At 41.0% G+C, this 14,680-nt stretch overlaps 1 protein-coding gene across 1 annotated transcript; it reads left to right on the top strand.

The window, feature by feature from the left end:
- Positions 1-1,256: 1,256 nt before the first annotated feature.
- LOC103011083 (olfactory receptor 2A12-like) lies at positions 1,257-2,204 on the top strand. Its single transcript, XM_007164635.1, has one exon. It carries the CDS (start codon positions 1,257-1,259, stop codon positions 2,202-2,204), a length of 948 nt encoding a protein of 315 aa, XP_007164697.1.
- The last annotated feature ends 12,476 nt before the right edge of the window (positions 2,205-14,680 follow it).

Below are 14,680 nucleotides of genomic sequence, written 5' to 3'. Positions count from 1 at the left end.
GAAATAATATATAGGTGATAGGTATATTGTTAGGATTTCACATATGGGGACACATTGTGTCTATCTGCTCCTTATTGGTGATATTAATTATAATCACTCAGTTAAGATGCCGTCCAGCTTCTCCACCGATAGCTACTACTTTTTACTTTTGTAATTAATGATTACTTTATGGATAGATAGCTTATAACTAGGTAACATTCTGTTCCTTATCAAACTCACTCCCCATAGATTTAACATCTGTATCATTTAGGATCCTGGAAGGAGACAGAACACACCAGTAATGTGAAGAGGGAACATTTAATATGCAGAATTGTTAACTAGTAAAAGGTAGATAACTGCTAAAAGGGATAAGAGAGAATCAGAGGTAACAATTGAAAAAAAAAAAAAAGCAGCTACTACCTCATGGCTGATGAAGAGTACACATTGAAGGGACTAAGGATTTAAGAGATACTTCCCTCCCTCCTCCTGATCCTGACACCCCTCATTTCCCCACCCTGAAAAAGACTGAGCCCAGACTTTTTCAAAGAGGGTATGACTGCCACAGGAATACACAGTGTGCTACTGGGGGTGGGGGGACCCACAGGCCAGAGCTCCCATGGCAGTGGCCACTGGGTGGGGAGAGTGTGTGTGGCCTGAGTATGTGACTGTGGTTGGTCCCCACCAACCCACTGGCTCTCCCTCTGAGTAACAGAAGGAGGAAGATTGAAGCCCCAACATAAGTGCCTTCCTGCTGCCCTCATCACATTGTCCCTCTATCGACATCTATTGATAATGCCTCCCATTGTCAGCTGCCAAAGGAGAAATGTTTACAGGGTGGGGAGAGGCTTGGAGAACATCCAGACAAATGATCTCTAAGGCAGAGGGGAAGGCCACCTCCACAAGTTTGGGGCTTGAGTGGATGTGGTATAAATCAATTGTTGCTAGACATTTGAGTGAACAGTTTTTCCACTGAGGGGTGGGGAGTAAGACTGGGGAGATTGCAAACGAGCATTCTACGGCTCTTTAGTGTTTTAAGACATCATATAAGACACTTTTATACATTGCCCCGACTCCTCATAAAAACCCTGAGAGATGAGTATTATTAGTCACATTTTACAGATGAGGAGACTGAGGCTCAGAGATTTAAGTCACTGGTGCAAGGCAGTAGGTGAGTAGTGGGCCCAGAATTAAAATCCCAGCCTGTCTGCCTCCAGTTCTTACTAGGCTATATATTTTAGATGACATTGAAATGAATGTGATTCTCTTATAGGCTCACCATGAGGATGCCTCCAGGGCAGAACCAAAGCTGGGTTTCTGAATTTATCCTGCTTGGCTTCTCCAGTGACCCCACGACCAACAGGATCCTCTTCATTGCCTTCCTTCTCCTTTATCTGAGCTCAGTCCTTGGCAATGGGCTCATTGTCACCCTGATATGCCTGGACATGCATCTCCACACTCCCATGTACTTCTTCCTCTGTATCCTCTCCCTGCTGGATATGGGCTCTGTCACCACCACCATGCCCCAGATGTTGGTGCATCTTCTCGCTCAATCTCAGACCATCTCCTTTGCTGGCTGTTGGCTACAAATGTACATGTTTGGCGCTCTGGGCCTGACCGAGTCCATTTTCTTTGTAGTCATGGCTTATGACCGATATGTGGCCATCTGCTACCCACTGCGTTATACTGTCATCCTTAGCTGGGGTCTGTGCACACGGCTGTCAGCTGGGACCTGGGCCTGTGGTTTCTTCTTCTCTCTGATCCATACTTTTTTCACCATGAGGCTGCCATACTGTGGGCCCAACATGGTCAACCACTACTTATGTGAGGGTCCCTCAGTACGAAGCTTGGCTTGCATGGATACCAACCTCATTGCGATGGTGGACCTGGTCATCAGTGTCTTCATGGTTGTTGCCCCACTCTCCCTCATTGTGGCTTCCTACATCTGTATTGCCCAGGCCATTCTCAAGATCAAGTCCATGCAGCCCCGCTGCAAGGCTTTCTCTGTCTGTGCTTCCCACCTGACTGTGGTCACATTCTTCTATGCTCCAGCCACCTACATCTATATAAGGCCCAATTCAAGCTATTCCCCTGAGCAAGACAAGCAGATCTCACTCTTTTATAATGTCTTCACTGCCCTGCTTAACCCTGTGGTCTACAGTTTGAGGAACAAGGACATTAAGAGGGCTTTTCTCAAAGTGATGCAGAGGAATAGATTAGCCTGGTGAACTGGAAGACAGGAGGGGCCTGGGGTAGATTGTCCAATGTTGAGGGAGAGCATCTATAACATATGAAACAAATATCATGCATTTGAACCAACACATAGAACTTGGTCAGTGGAACAAATGTGGTACATGAAACCACACATGGTTGTCTTGATCAACTTGCTACATTTTGGTTGAGAAACAACCCCATAACCTCAGTGGCTTACAACAGCAAAAGTTCATATATTTCTTATGTTCTATGTCAGTTGTAAGTAGACTGTGGCCTTCTGCCATTGGATTCTTGGATCCAGTGTGAAGGATGAGGCTGTATCTGGCACATGCCAGTCTTAAGAGAGAGAGAAAGCAACAATGGCTGAAATACATGATGACTCTTAAAGCTTCTGCTCAGAAGTAAAACACACATCTCTTTCCTCACGTCCTATTGGCCAAACCAAGCCCTATGTTTAAGCCTGCTGGTAAAAGGGCAGGAAGTATTTCCTTCCCACAGAAAAGTAATGCAAATCATGTGGCAATGGGTATGGATGTATATTCCCTCTACAGTGAGAGCAGCAAATAATGAGAGTGATATTATAATCTACCACAGTGGCACTGGAACCAATAGAATACATGTAACCAACATGAAACACGGTAACTCTAAGTGACATGGTACATGGACACAGTAGAAAGTCAAGGTGATGTAGGCAATCAGAGTGGCACATGTAAACAATAAATATATGTAGCCAACATTGAAAATTAAGCCACTGGTACATGGAACCAATGTAACCCACAGATCTTATTTGGTTCATGGAACCGATGTGGTTCATGGGGCTGACATGGTATACTCTGCATTGTCTTGTGGAAGACCACAGAACATGACCTTAAGTGACCTGGGTTCTAGTCCCAACCTTGCTAATTTGTGACTTTAAGCAATTTACTTCATTTCTCTACATCTTACTTTACTCATCCATAGAATGAGCATCTCAAATTGAAAGGTCCCCAAGACCTCTGTGTCACTAAAATTCTATGTCACAATAAATGAAGTGCATAAAACTCAAATGCAATAAACTTGTGAATCTTCTGTGAACCCTAAGATGAATTAGGAAACCATAGAAAAATTAAAGTTGTTTCATGTTTGCTGCACATTTGAGCAGCACATATAACAGTGTCTCTTATTCTCTCAAGGGAACTAAATGACATATGAGGCTCTCTAAGAGAGATCATGGGCATCCAACATTTTTTTCAGGCCTCATTGATGGCCCAGATGTCTTGGGCATGAGTCAATTCAATTCCAGTGTTTTGTGAGCATCCATTAATTCCCAACCAGTATCAGGCCCTGTGGAACCCAAGAGAGATATGTGGAGAGATTTACAGTCATGAAATTATAATACCACAACCCAAGAAGATGCCACAGTGGCCTGTGGGGACTAATGGCCTCATAGGAGTGAGGTTCTTTCATTGGGTGTCAGACACAGAGGATCAGGCTACACCTCATCCCACCACTGCATAGCTCAGCACTTTGTAAGCTCTCCAGAGCTTAGAATCAGGAGAGGGGGTGGAAAACCCCAAGAAGTTTGATATTATTTCTCCCACCAGTGGAAAGATAGGTTGAAATAGAAATTGAGTTTAGTTACTGAAAAATGAAACTCTCAGAAAACAGTGTTCTGTGATATGGAAAAATGGAGGAGGGAAATCTATTTACCAAGGGCTGACAGGTAAGGTCTTGGTCAGGAATTAAGATTTAGCTGAGAGTGAGAAAGAGTCATCTGTGCAAAGAGCCAAGAGAAAGGCATTTCTGACCAGGTACAAAGGCTCAAATCAGGAAAGGACTTTGCATTGTCTGCAGAGCTGGAAGAAGGCTTATGTGGTCACAGGAAAGGGAGCAGGAGAGGTAGAGATAACATTGAGAAGTAGGCCATGGACAGTCCTAAAGAGCCATATAAGAAGTGTTTACTGTATGCTAAATGCATTAGGAATGCTTAGATTCTTACTGGTGAAGTGATACAGTTTTATGGGTGATAAGCTCCACTGTGGGTGTGACTTGAGGTGACTGGAAAGGAGGTGGGAGAAAAGGTCACTGGGGATGAGAATGTTAGGGAACTCACAGGCCAGGAGTGAGAAAAAAGAACTTCCCTTTTGAAGAGCTGTAGGGGATGTGGTATCCCAGGGAGAATTCCAGGTTGAAGATATTGGGAGAGGTGGTTGCTGATTATGGGGTTGATGTTGAGAAGACAAAGGGAGAGAAAACTGGGGAAAGGGAGAAGTAGGGATTTGGGCAACTGGGGGCTGAGCAGAGGGATTAATGAGAAATGGGAGTCTGGGAATAATGAATGACTAGAGAGTTGTGAACTTCTGGTGGGATTGAGATTTTGTCTCTAGCACTTAGGTGCAAATTTGGGTAGTGGTATAATTCTAAAGCATTTACTCAGAGATGTAACGGTGCTGGGCTAGGCAGGGGATTTGAGTGGGTGAGTACCACTGCACCAATGATATGGCAAAGTTCCAGGCAGCAGTTCCAGAGGGTTTCAGGCAGAAAGTGAAGGGTCCCATGGACTATTGGAATGTTCCCTCCATCTGGGGAGGGGGTAGGGAATATGAGGCTGGTGGAAGGGACTTGCAGCTGTTGAGAGCTTCCTGCTTCTGGCTTTGTGGGGAAGGGTGCTGCCTGGATAATGGGGAAGAGGTCTTCCTGGCTATTGGAGTTCCTTCCAGAGAGTGCAGAGTCTACCTGGTGGCTCTTCTACAACAAGAGTCAGGGACCAGGGTAGTGGAGAGGTGAGTCTTGTGGATAAAGTGTGATGAGGTGGCTAAAGTGTGATGAGAGAGAGTGTCTCTCTCCTAGGACAAATAGTAACAGAGTTTGTAATTCAGGATGATAATAGATTTTATCTTAAAGATAAGCAACCCTCTATTTTTAAGAACCAGGGATGAGGAATGGGGTGGAGGAAAGAGGGAGACACAGTATTTTAAGAAGAATGGCTTGGGAGTACTGATGAGGGGGTTGGATTGAAGAGGAACATTTAGTGGGGTAGACCTAGGCATAATTTATGAAGGTACTAGATTTGGATGGTGGCAGTGAGTGGGGAGATGCTGAAAGATGTGATGAGGAAAGCAAGAGCATGTGATGGCTTGGGTGTTTTGGTGGAAAAGGGGGAAATCAAGGAAGATACCAATGTTCTCAGCCAGATTTACCACTGTCTCTGCTTCCCTGCAGTTCACTGATGGGCACCGTTGATTGTTTACTGTCATCACTGATCCCTGGCACTGCTGAAAGGAAGTCACAGTACCTGTCCTCAAGGAATTTGCAGTCCACAAACCAACAGTTCTTAGGAAGTGTATGGGTACTTAAGGGTGGGGTTAAAAAATGTTGTTAAATTAATTTTCTGTTAATTGGGATCTCTATAGGGTTGTAATTTTTTTTTAACTTTTTCCCTGTGTTTCCTTGAACAAATCAAATGGCAGAGTGGGTAATAACTGCCTGTCAGGTGGCATACAGGTCAGCCATTTGGGGGAGGTACTTTGGTGCTAAACTGAAATGTCTACCTCTCTAAATTCTTTGCCCTTTAGACCTATTTCTGCACTAATGATCTCAAAGTTTCTGTGTGGGAAGATTGGTAAACTACCACTTATTGGCTGTTTCTTCTTGTGCAAGAAACTTAAGTTCCCCAACGCCGCTGTCTCTCTTTTTTTTTTCCAATTATGCTATAATTTATTTTATTTTTTATTTTTTTAGACATCTTTATTGGAGTAATATTGCTTTACAATGGTGTGTTAGCTTCTGCTGTATAACAAAGTGAATCAGCTATACATATACATATATCCCCATATCTCCTCCCTCTTGCGTCTCCCTCCCACCCACCTTATCCCACCCCTCTAGGTGGTCACAAAGCACCGAGCTGATCTCCATGTGCTATGTAGCTGCTTCCCACTAGCTATCTATTTTACATTTGGTAGTGTATATATGTCCATACCACTCTTTCACTTCGTCCCGGCTTACTCTTCCCCTCTCTGTGTCCTCAAGTCCATTCTCTATGTCTGCATCTTTATTCCTCTGTCCTGCTCCTAGGTTCTTCAGAACTTTTTTTTTTTTTTTTTTAGATTCCATATATATCTGTTAGCATACGGTATTTGTTTTCCTCTTTCTGACTTACTTCACTCTGAATGGCAGACTCTAGGTCCATCCACCTCACTACAAATAACAATTTCGTTTCATTTTATGGCTGAGTAATATTCCATTGGATATATGTGCCACATCTTCTTTATCCATTCATCTGTCGATGGACACTTAGGTTGCTTCCATGTCCTGGCTATTGTAAATAGACCTGCAATGAACATTGTGGTACATGACTCTTTGAATTATAGTTTTCCCAGGGTATATGCCAGGTAGTGGGATTGCTGGGTCATATGGTAGTTGTAATTTTAGTTTTTTAAGGAACCTCCATACTGTTCTGCATAGTGGCTGTATCAAGTTACATTCCCACCAACAGTGCAAGAGGTTTCCCTTTCCTGCACACCCTCTCCAGCATTTATTATTTGTAGATTTTTTGATGGTGGCCATTCTGGCTGGTGTAAGGTGATACCTCACTGTAGTTTTGATTTGCATTTCTCTAATAATTAGTGATGTTGAGCATCCTTTCATGTGTTTGTTGGCAATCTGTATATCTTCTTTGGAGAAATGTCTATTTAGGTCTTCTGCTCGTTTTTGGATTGGGTTGTTTGTTTTTTTGATATTGAGTTGCATGAGCAGCTTGTAAATTTTGGAGGTAATCCTTTGTCAGTTGCTTCATTTGCAAATATTTTCTCCCATTCTGAGGATTGTCTTTTCGTCTTGTTTATGGTTTCCTTTGTTGTGCAAAAGCTTTTAAGTTTCATTAGGTCCCATTTGTGTATTTTTGTTTTTATTTCCATTTCTCTAGGAGGTGGGTCAAAAAGCATCTTGCTGTGATTTATGTCAGAGTGTTCTGCCTATGTTTTTCTCTAAGAGTTTGATAGTGTCTGGCCTTAAATTTATGTCTTTAATCCATTTTGAGTTTATTTTTGTGTATGGTGTTAGGGAGTGTTCTAATTTCATTCTTTTACATGTAGCTGTCCACTTATTGAAGAGGCTGTCTTTTCTCCAGTGTATATTCTTGCCTCCTTTATCAAAGATGAGGTGACCATATGTGCGTGGGTTTATCTCTGGGCTTTCTATCCTGTTCCATTGGTCTATAGTTCTGTTTTTGTGCCAGTACCATACTGTCTTGATTACTGTAGCTTTGTAGTATAGTCTGAAGTCCAGGAGCCTGATTCCTTCAGCTCCATTTTTCTTTCTCAAGATTGCTTTGGCTATTCAGAGTCTTTTGTGTTTCCATACAAATTGTGACTTTTTAAAAAAATAAATTTATTTATTTTATTTTATTTATTTATTTTTGTCTGCATTGGGTCTTCGTTGCTGTGCGTGGGCTTTCTCTAGTTGTGGCGAGCAGGGGCTACTCTTTGTTGTGCTGCGCGGGCTTCTCATTGTGGTGGCTTCTCTTCTTGTGGAGCACGGGCTCTAGGCACACAGGCTTCAGTAGTTGTGGCACGTGGACTCAGTAGTTGTGGCTCGTGGGCGCTAGAGCGCAGGCTCAGTAGTTGTGGCACACGGGCTTAGTTGCTCCGCAGCATGTGGGATCTTCCCAGCCCAGGGCTTGAACCCGTGTCCTGTGCATTGGCAGGCGGATTCTTAACCACTGCGCCACCAGGGAAGCCACATTGTGAAATTTTTTGTTCTAGTTCTGTGAAAAATGCCATTGGTAGTTTGATAGGGATTGCATTGAATCTGTAGATTGCTTTGGGTAGTAGAGTCATTTTCACAACATTGATTCTTCCAATCAAAGAACATGGTATATCTCTCTATCTGTTTGTATCATCTTTAATTTCTTTCATCAGTGTCTTATAGTTTTCTGTATACAGGTCTTTTGTCTCCTTAGGTAGGTTTATTCCTAGGTATTTTATTCTTTTTGCTTCAATGGTAAATGGGAGTGTTTCCTCATTTCTCTTTCAGATTTTTCTTCATTAGTGTATAGGAATGCAAGAGATTTCTGGGTATTAATTTTGTATCCTGCAACTTTACCAAATTCATTGACTAGCTCTAGCAGTCTTCTGGTAGCATCTTTAGGATTCTCTATGTATAGTATCATGTCATCTGCAAACAGTGACAGTTTTACTTCTTCTTTTCTGATTTGGCTTCCTTTTATTTCTTTTTCGTCTCTGATTGCTGTGGCTAAAACTTCCAAAAGTATGCTGAATAATAGTGGTGAGAATGGGCAACCTTGTCTTGTTCCTGATCTTAGAGGAAATGCTTTCAGTTTTCACCATTGAGAACGATGTTGGCTGTGGGTTTATCATATATGTCCTTTATTATGTTGAGGAAAGTTCCCTCTATGCCTACTTTCTGGAGGGTTTTTATCATCAGTGTGTGTTGAGTTTTGTCGAAAGCTTTTTCTGCATCTATTGAGATGATCATATGGTTTTTCTCCTTCAGTTTGTTAATATGGTGTATCACACTGATTGATTTGCGTATCTTGAAGAATCCTTGCATTCCAGGCATGAACCCCACTTGATCATGGTGTATGATCCTTTTAGTGTGCTGTTGGATTCTGTTTGCTAGTATTTTGTTGACGATTTTTGCATCTATGTTCATCAGTGATATTGGCCTGTAGTTTTCTTTCTTTGTGACATCTTTGTCTGGTTTTGGTATCAGGGTGATAGTGGCCTCATAGAATGAATTTGGGAATGATCCTCCCTCTGCTATATTTTGGAAGAGTTTGAGAAGGATAGGTGTTAGCTCTTTTCTAAATGTTTGATAGAATTCACCTGTGAAGCCATCTGGTCCTGGGCTTTTGTTTGTTGGAAGATTTTTAATCACAATCTCAATTTCAGTGCTTGCGGTTGGTCTGCTTATATTTTCTATTATTTCCTGGTTCAGGTTTGGAATGTTTTGCTTTTCTAAGAGTTTGTCCATTCCTTCCAGCTTGTCCATTTTATTGGCATATAGTTGCTTGTAGTAATCTCTCATGATCCTCTGTATTTCTGCAATGTCAGTTGTTACTTCTCCTTTTTCATTTCTAATTCTATTGATTTGAGTCCTCCCTTTTTTTCTTGATGAGTCTGGCTAATGGTTTATCAATTTTGTTTATCTTCTCAAAGAGCCAGCTTTTAGTTTTATTGATCTTTGCTATTGTTTCCTTCATTTGTTTTTCATTTATTTCTGATCTGATCTTTATGATTTCTTTCCTTCTGCTAACTTTGGGGTTTTGTTGTTCTTCTTTCTCTAATTGCTTTAGGTATAAGGTTAGGTTGTTTATTTGAGATGTTTCTTGTTTCTTGAGGTAGGATTGTATTGCTATAAACTTCCCTCTTAGAACTGCTTTTGCTGCATCCCATAGGTTTTGGGTGGTCGTGTTTTCATTGTCATTTGTTTCTAGGTATTTTTAAATTTCCTCTTTGATTTCTTCAGTGATCCCTTGTTTATTAAGTAGTGTATTGTTTAGCCTCCATGTGTTTGTGTTTTTAACAGAATTTTTTCTGTAATTGATATCTAGTCTCCTAGCGTTGTGGTTGGAAAAGATACTTGATATGATTTCCATTTTCTTAAATTTACCAAGGGTTGATTTGTGACCCAAGATATGATCTATCCTGGAGAATGTTCCATGAGCACTTGAGAAGAAAGTGTGTTCTGTTGTATTTGGAAGGAATGTCCTATCAATATCAATTAAGTCAATCTTGTTTAATGTATCATTTAAAGCTTTTGTTTCCTTATTTATTTTCATTTTGGATGATCTGTCCATTGGTGAAAGTGGGATTTTAAAGTCTCCTACTATGATTGTGTTACTGTCGATTTCCTCTTTTATGGCTGTTAGCATTTGTCTTATGTATTGAGGTGCTCCTATGTTGGGTGCATAAATATTTACAGTTGTTATATCTTCTTCGTGGATTGATCCCTTGATCATTATGTAGTGTCCTTCTTTGTCTCTTGTAACGGTCTTTATTTTAAAGTCTATGTTTTCTGACATGAGAATTGCTACTCCAGCTTTCTTTTGATTTCCATTTGCAGGGAATATCTTTTTCCATCCCCTCACTTTCAGTCTGTATGTGTCCCTAGGTCTGAAGTGGGTCTCTTATAGACAGCATATGTACGGGTCTTGTTTTTATATCCATTCAAAAACATTTAATGTCTTTTGGTTGGAGCATTTAATCCATTAACATTTAAGGTAATTATTGATATGTATGTTCTTATTATCATTTTCTTAATTGTTTTGGGTTTGTTATTGTAGGTCTTTTCCTTCTCTTGTGTTTCCTCCCTAGAGAAGTTCCTTTAGCATTTGTTGTAAAGCTGGTTTGGTGGTGCCGAATTCTCTTAGTTTTGCTTGTCTGTAAATGTTTTAATTTCTCTTTTGAATCTGAATGAGATCCTTGCTGGGTAGAGCAATCTTGGTTGTAGGTTTTTCCCTTTCATCAGTTTAAATATATCTTGCAACTCCCTCTGGCTTGCAGAGTTTCTGCTGAAAGATCAGCTGTTAACCTTATGGGGATTCCCTTGTATGTTATTTGTTGTTTTTCCCTTGTTGCTTTAATATTTTTTCTTTGTATTTAGTTTTTGATGGTTTGATTAATATGTGTCTTGGCGTTTTTCTCCTTGGATTTATCCTGTATGGGACTCTCTGTGCTTCCTGGACTTGATTGACTATTTCCTTTCCCATGTTAGGGAAGTTTTCAACTACGATCTCTTCAAATATTTTCTCAGTCTCTTTCTTTTTCTCTTCTTCTTCTGGGACCCCTATATTTCGAATGTTGGTGCATTCAATGTTGTCCCAGAGGTCTCTAAGACTGTCCTCAATTCTTTTCATTTTTTTTCTTTATTCTGCTCTGCAGTAGTTATTTCCACTATTTTATCTTCCAGGTCACTTATCCGTTCTTCTGCCTCAGTTATTCTGCTATTGATTCCTTCTAGAGAATTTAAAATTTCATTTATTGTGTTGTTCATCATTGTTTGTTTGCTCTTTAGTTCTTCTAGGTCCTTGTTAAACATTTCTTGTATTTTCATCATTATATTTCCAAGATTTTGGATTATCTTTACTCTGAATTCTTTTTCAGATAGACTGCCTATTTCCTCTTCATTTGTTTGCTCTGGTGGGTTTTTACCTTGCTCCTTCACCTGCTGTGTATTTCTCTGTCTTCTCCTTTTGCTTAACTTACTGTGTTTGGGGTCTCTTTTCACAGGCTGCAGGTTCGTAGTTCCTATTGTTTTTGGTGTCTGTCACGAGTGGCTGAGGTTGGTTCAGTGGGTTGTGCAGGCTTCCTTGTGGAGAGGACTAGTGTCTGTGTTCTGGTGGATGAGTCTGGATCTTGTCTTTCTGGTGGGCAGGACCACGTCCGGTGGTGTGTTTTGGGATGTCTGTAAACTTATTATGATTTTAGGCAGCCTCTCTTCTAATGGGTGGGTTTGTGTTCCTGTCTTGCTAGTTGTTTGGCATAGGGTGTCCAGCACTGTAGCTTGCTGGTCGTTGAGTGGAGCTGGGTCTTAGCAGTGAGATGGAGGTCTCTGGGAGAGCTTTCCCTGTTTGATATTATGTGGAGCTGGGAGGTCTCTGGTGGACCAATGTCCTGAACTCAGCTCTCCCACCTCAGAGGCACATGCTTGACACCCGGCCAGAGCACCAAGACACTGTCAGTCACACAGCTCAGAAGAAAATGGAGAAATAAAGAAAGAAAGAAAAATAAAATAAATGATTAAAATAAAAAATAATTATTAAAAATAAAAAACAATTAAAAAGTATTTAAAAAGAGGATAAAAAGAAAGCAAGAAGGAAAGAAGAGAGCAATCAAAACAAATCCACCAGTGATAACAAGTGCTAAAAACTATACTAAAAAAAACCAAAAAACAAAACAGACAGACAGAACCCAAGGACAAATGGTAAAACCAAAGCTATACAGACCAAATCACACAAAGAAGCATACACATACACACAATAAGAGAAAAATGAAAAATATATATATATTAAAAAAAAGAGGAAGCGAGCAACCAAATCAATAAACAAATCTACTAATGATAATAAACTCTAAATACTAAACTAAGATAAACGTAAAACCAGGAACAAATTAGATGCAGAAAGCAAACCGCAAGTCTACAGTTGCTTCCAAAGTCCACTGCCTCAATTTTGGGATGATTCATTGTTTATTCAGGTATTCCACAGACGCAGGGTACATCAAGTTGATTGTGGAGATTTAATCCACTTATCCTGAGGCTGCTGGGAGAAATTTCCCTTTCTCTTCTTTGTTCACACAGCTCCTGGGGTTCAGCTTTTGATGTGGCCCCACCTCTGTGTGTAGGTCGCCTGAAGGCATCTGTTTTTTACTCAGACAGGATATGGTTAAAGTAGCAGTTGTCTAGGGGGCTCTGGCTCACTCAGGTTGGAAGCAGGGAGGGGTACGGAAGGCGGGGTGAGCCTGTGGTGGCAGAGGCCAGCGTGACATTGCACCAGCCTGAGGTGCACCGTGTGTTCTCCTGGGGAAGTTGTCACTGGATCACGGGACCCTGGCAGTGGCGGGCTGCACAAGCTCCTGGGAGGGGAGGTGTGGATAGTGGCCTGTGCTTGTGCACAGGCTTCTTGGTGGCTGCAGCAGCAGCCTTAGCATTGCATGCCTATCTCTGTTGTCCGCGCTGATAGCCACAGCTCGTGCCTGTGTCTGGAGCTCGTTTAGGTGGTGCTCTGAATCCCCTCTCCTTGTGCACCCCAAAACAATGGTCTCTTGCCTCTTAGGCAGGTCCAGACTCTTTCCTGGACTGCCTCCCAGCTAGCTGTGGCTCTGTAGCCCCCTTCAGGCTGTGTTCAAGCAGCCAACCCCAGTCCTCTCCCTGGGATCTGAACTCCAAAGCCGGGGCCTCAGCTCCCAGCCCCCACCTGCCGGGTGAACAGACAAGCCTCTCAGGCTGGTGAGTGCTGGTCGGCACTGATCCTCTGTGCGGGAATCTCTCCGCTTTGCCCTCTGCACCCCTGTTGCTGCCCTCTCCTCCATGGCTCTGAAGCTTCCTTCCTGCCACCCCCCACCCATCTCCACCAGTGAAGGGGCTTCCTAGTGTGTGGAAACTTTTTCTACTTCACAGCTCCCTACCAGAGGTGCAGGTCCCATCCCTATTCTTTTGTTTCTGTTTTTTCTTTTTTCTTTTGTCCTACCCAGGTACGTGGGGAGTTTCCTGCCTTTTGGGAAGTCTGAGGTCTTCTGCCAGTGTTCAGTAGGTGTTCTGTAGGAGTTGTTCCACATGTGGTTGTATTTCTGATGTATTTGTGTGGAGGAAGGTGATCTCCACGTCTTACTCCTCCACCATCTTGAAGGTCTCTCCGCCGCTTTCTCTTTAGAGAATGAATGTTATTGTAAACCACTGGAACATAAGAAAGATTGAAAAATCACAAGAGATTAGTTTGCTGAGCTCTATGCAAATAAAATTGGAAATTTAGACAAAACAGATAATTTCTTAGGGAAATACAGATTAACAAAATAAAACTTTTTAAGGATAGAAAGTGTGAACAGACTAATTTCCATAGGAAAATGAGAAAACTAGAGAAAGCTATTAAGTAACTACCTCACAACAAGATTCAAAATTTGGTGGTGAGAAAGTTTGGGTAGAGGGGAGACACTGATTTTTTCTGCAGAAACTTTGCAGGGCTGAAAGGAGTGGCATGATATTCAAAGTCCTGGAAAGGAAAAACCTGCAATGTAAGATATTCTATCCAGCAAGAGTATCATTTAGACTAGAAGGAGAAAGAATTTCTCAGAAAACCAAAACTAAAGAATTCAGCAATACTAAATCTACCCCAAAAGAAATACTGGAGGGTTGTCTGTAAATAAAAAATAGGCAAGAATCTGTAGGAAAGGGAAAATAACAACAGGAAAGGAAATACAAGAAAGGATTGAAGTTCATGTAAATAAGCCATTACATAGATTTTTAAAAATCAAAAATATTATAAAAGTGATTATAACTAAAATTAACAGTAAAAGGATAGGCATGAAGTTTTAGAATAAAACATCAAAATCACAAAATGTGGAGGAGTGAAGTAAAACAATGTATATCTTTTAGAATGTGTTTGAACTTGTATGGGTATCTGTTTAAAGTAAGTAGATATAGTTCTCAGTCAACATACTTGAACTTCATTGGAATCACAAATCAAGAACATACAACAGAGTATGATAGACTCAAGGATGTATTGTACAATGTCAGGAATATAGACAATATTTTGTATTGACTGTAAATGGGAAGTAACCTTTAAAAATTGTATAAAAAATTTAAAAATTTTTATTAAAAAATAAAATGGATTCACAAAAACCAAAAAGAAAGGAACTCAAGCATACTACAAAAGAAAATCATCACACCACAAAAAAGGAAAAAACAAGAAGAAAGAGAAATGAACAAAAAAGAACTATAAAAACAACAGGAAAACAAGGTTTTGAATGGCAATAAGCTCATATCAATAACTATCAAT

This window comes from Balaenoptera acutorostrata, chromosome 1, assembly GCF_949987535.1.
Source record: "Balaenoptera acutorostrata chromosome 1, mBalAcu1.1, whole genome shotgun sequence".
NCBI lineage: Eukaryota > Metazoa > Chordata > Mammalia > Artiodactyla > Balaenopteridae > Balaenoptera > Balaenoptera acutorostrata.
Note: the sequence above shows the minus strand (reverse complement) of the source record. Positions and strands in the feature narration are given on the sequence as shown.

What these genes read in the sequence shown, in the direction of transcription:
- LOC103011083 (XM_007164635.1), top strand. Translation starts at nt 1,257, where the DNA reads ATGAGGATGCCTCCAGGGCAGAACCAAAGCTGGGTTTCTGAATTTATC.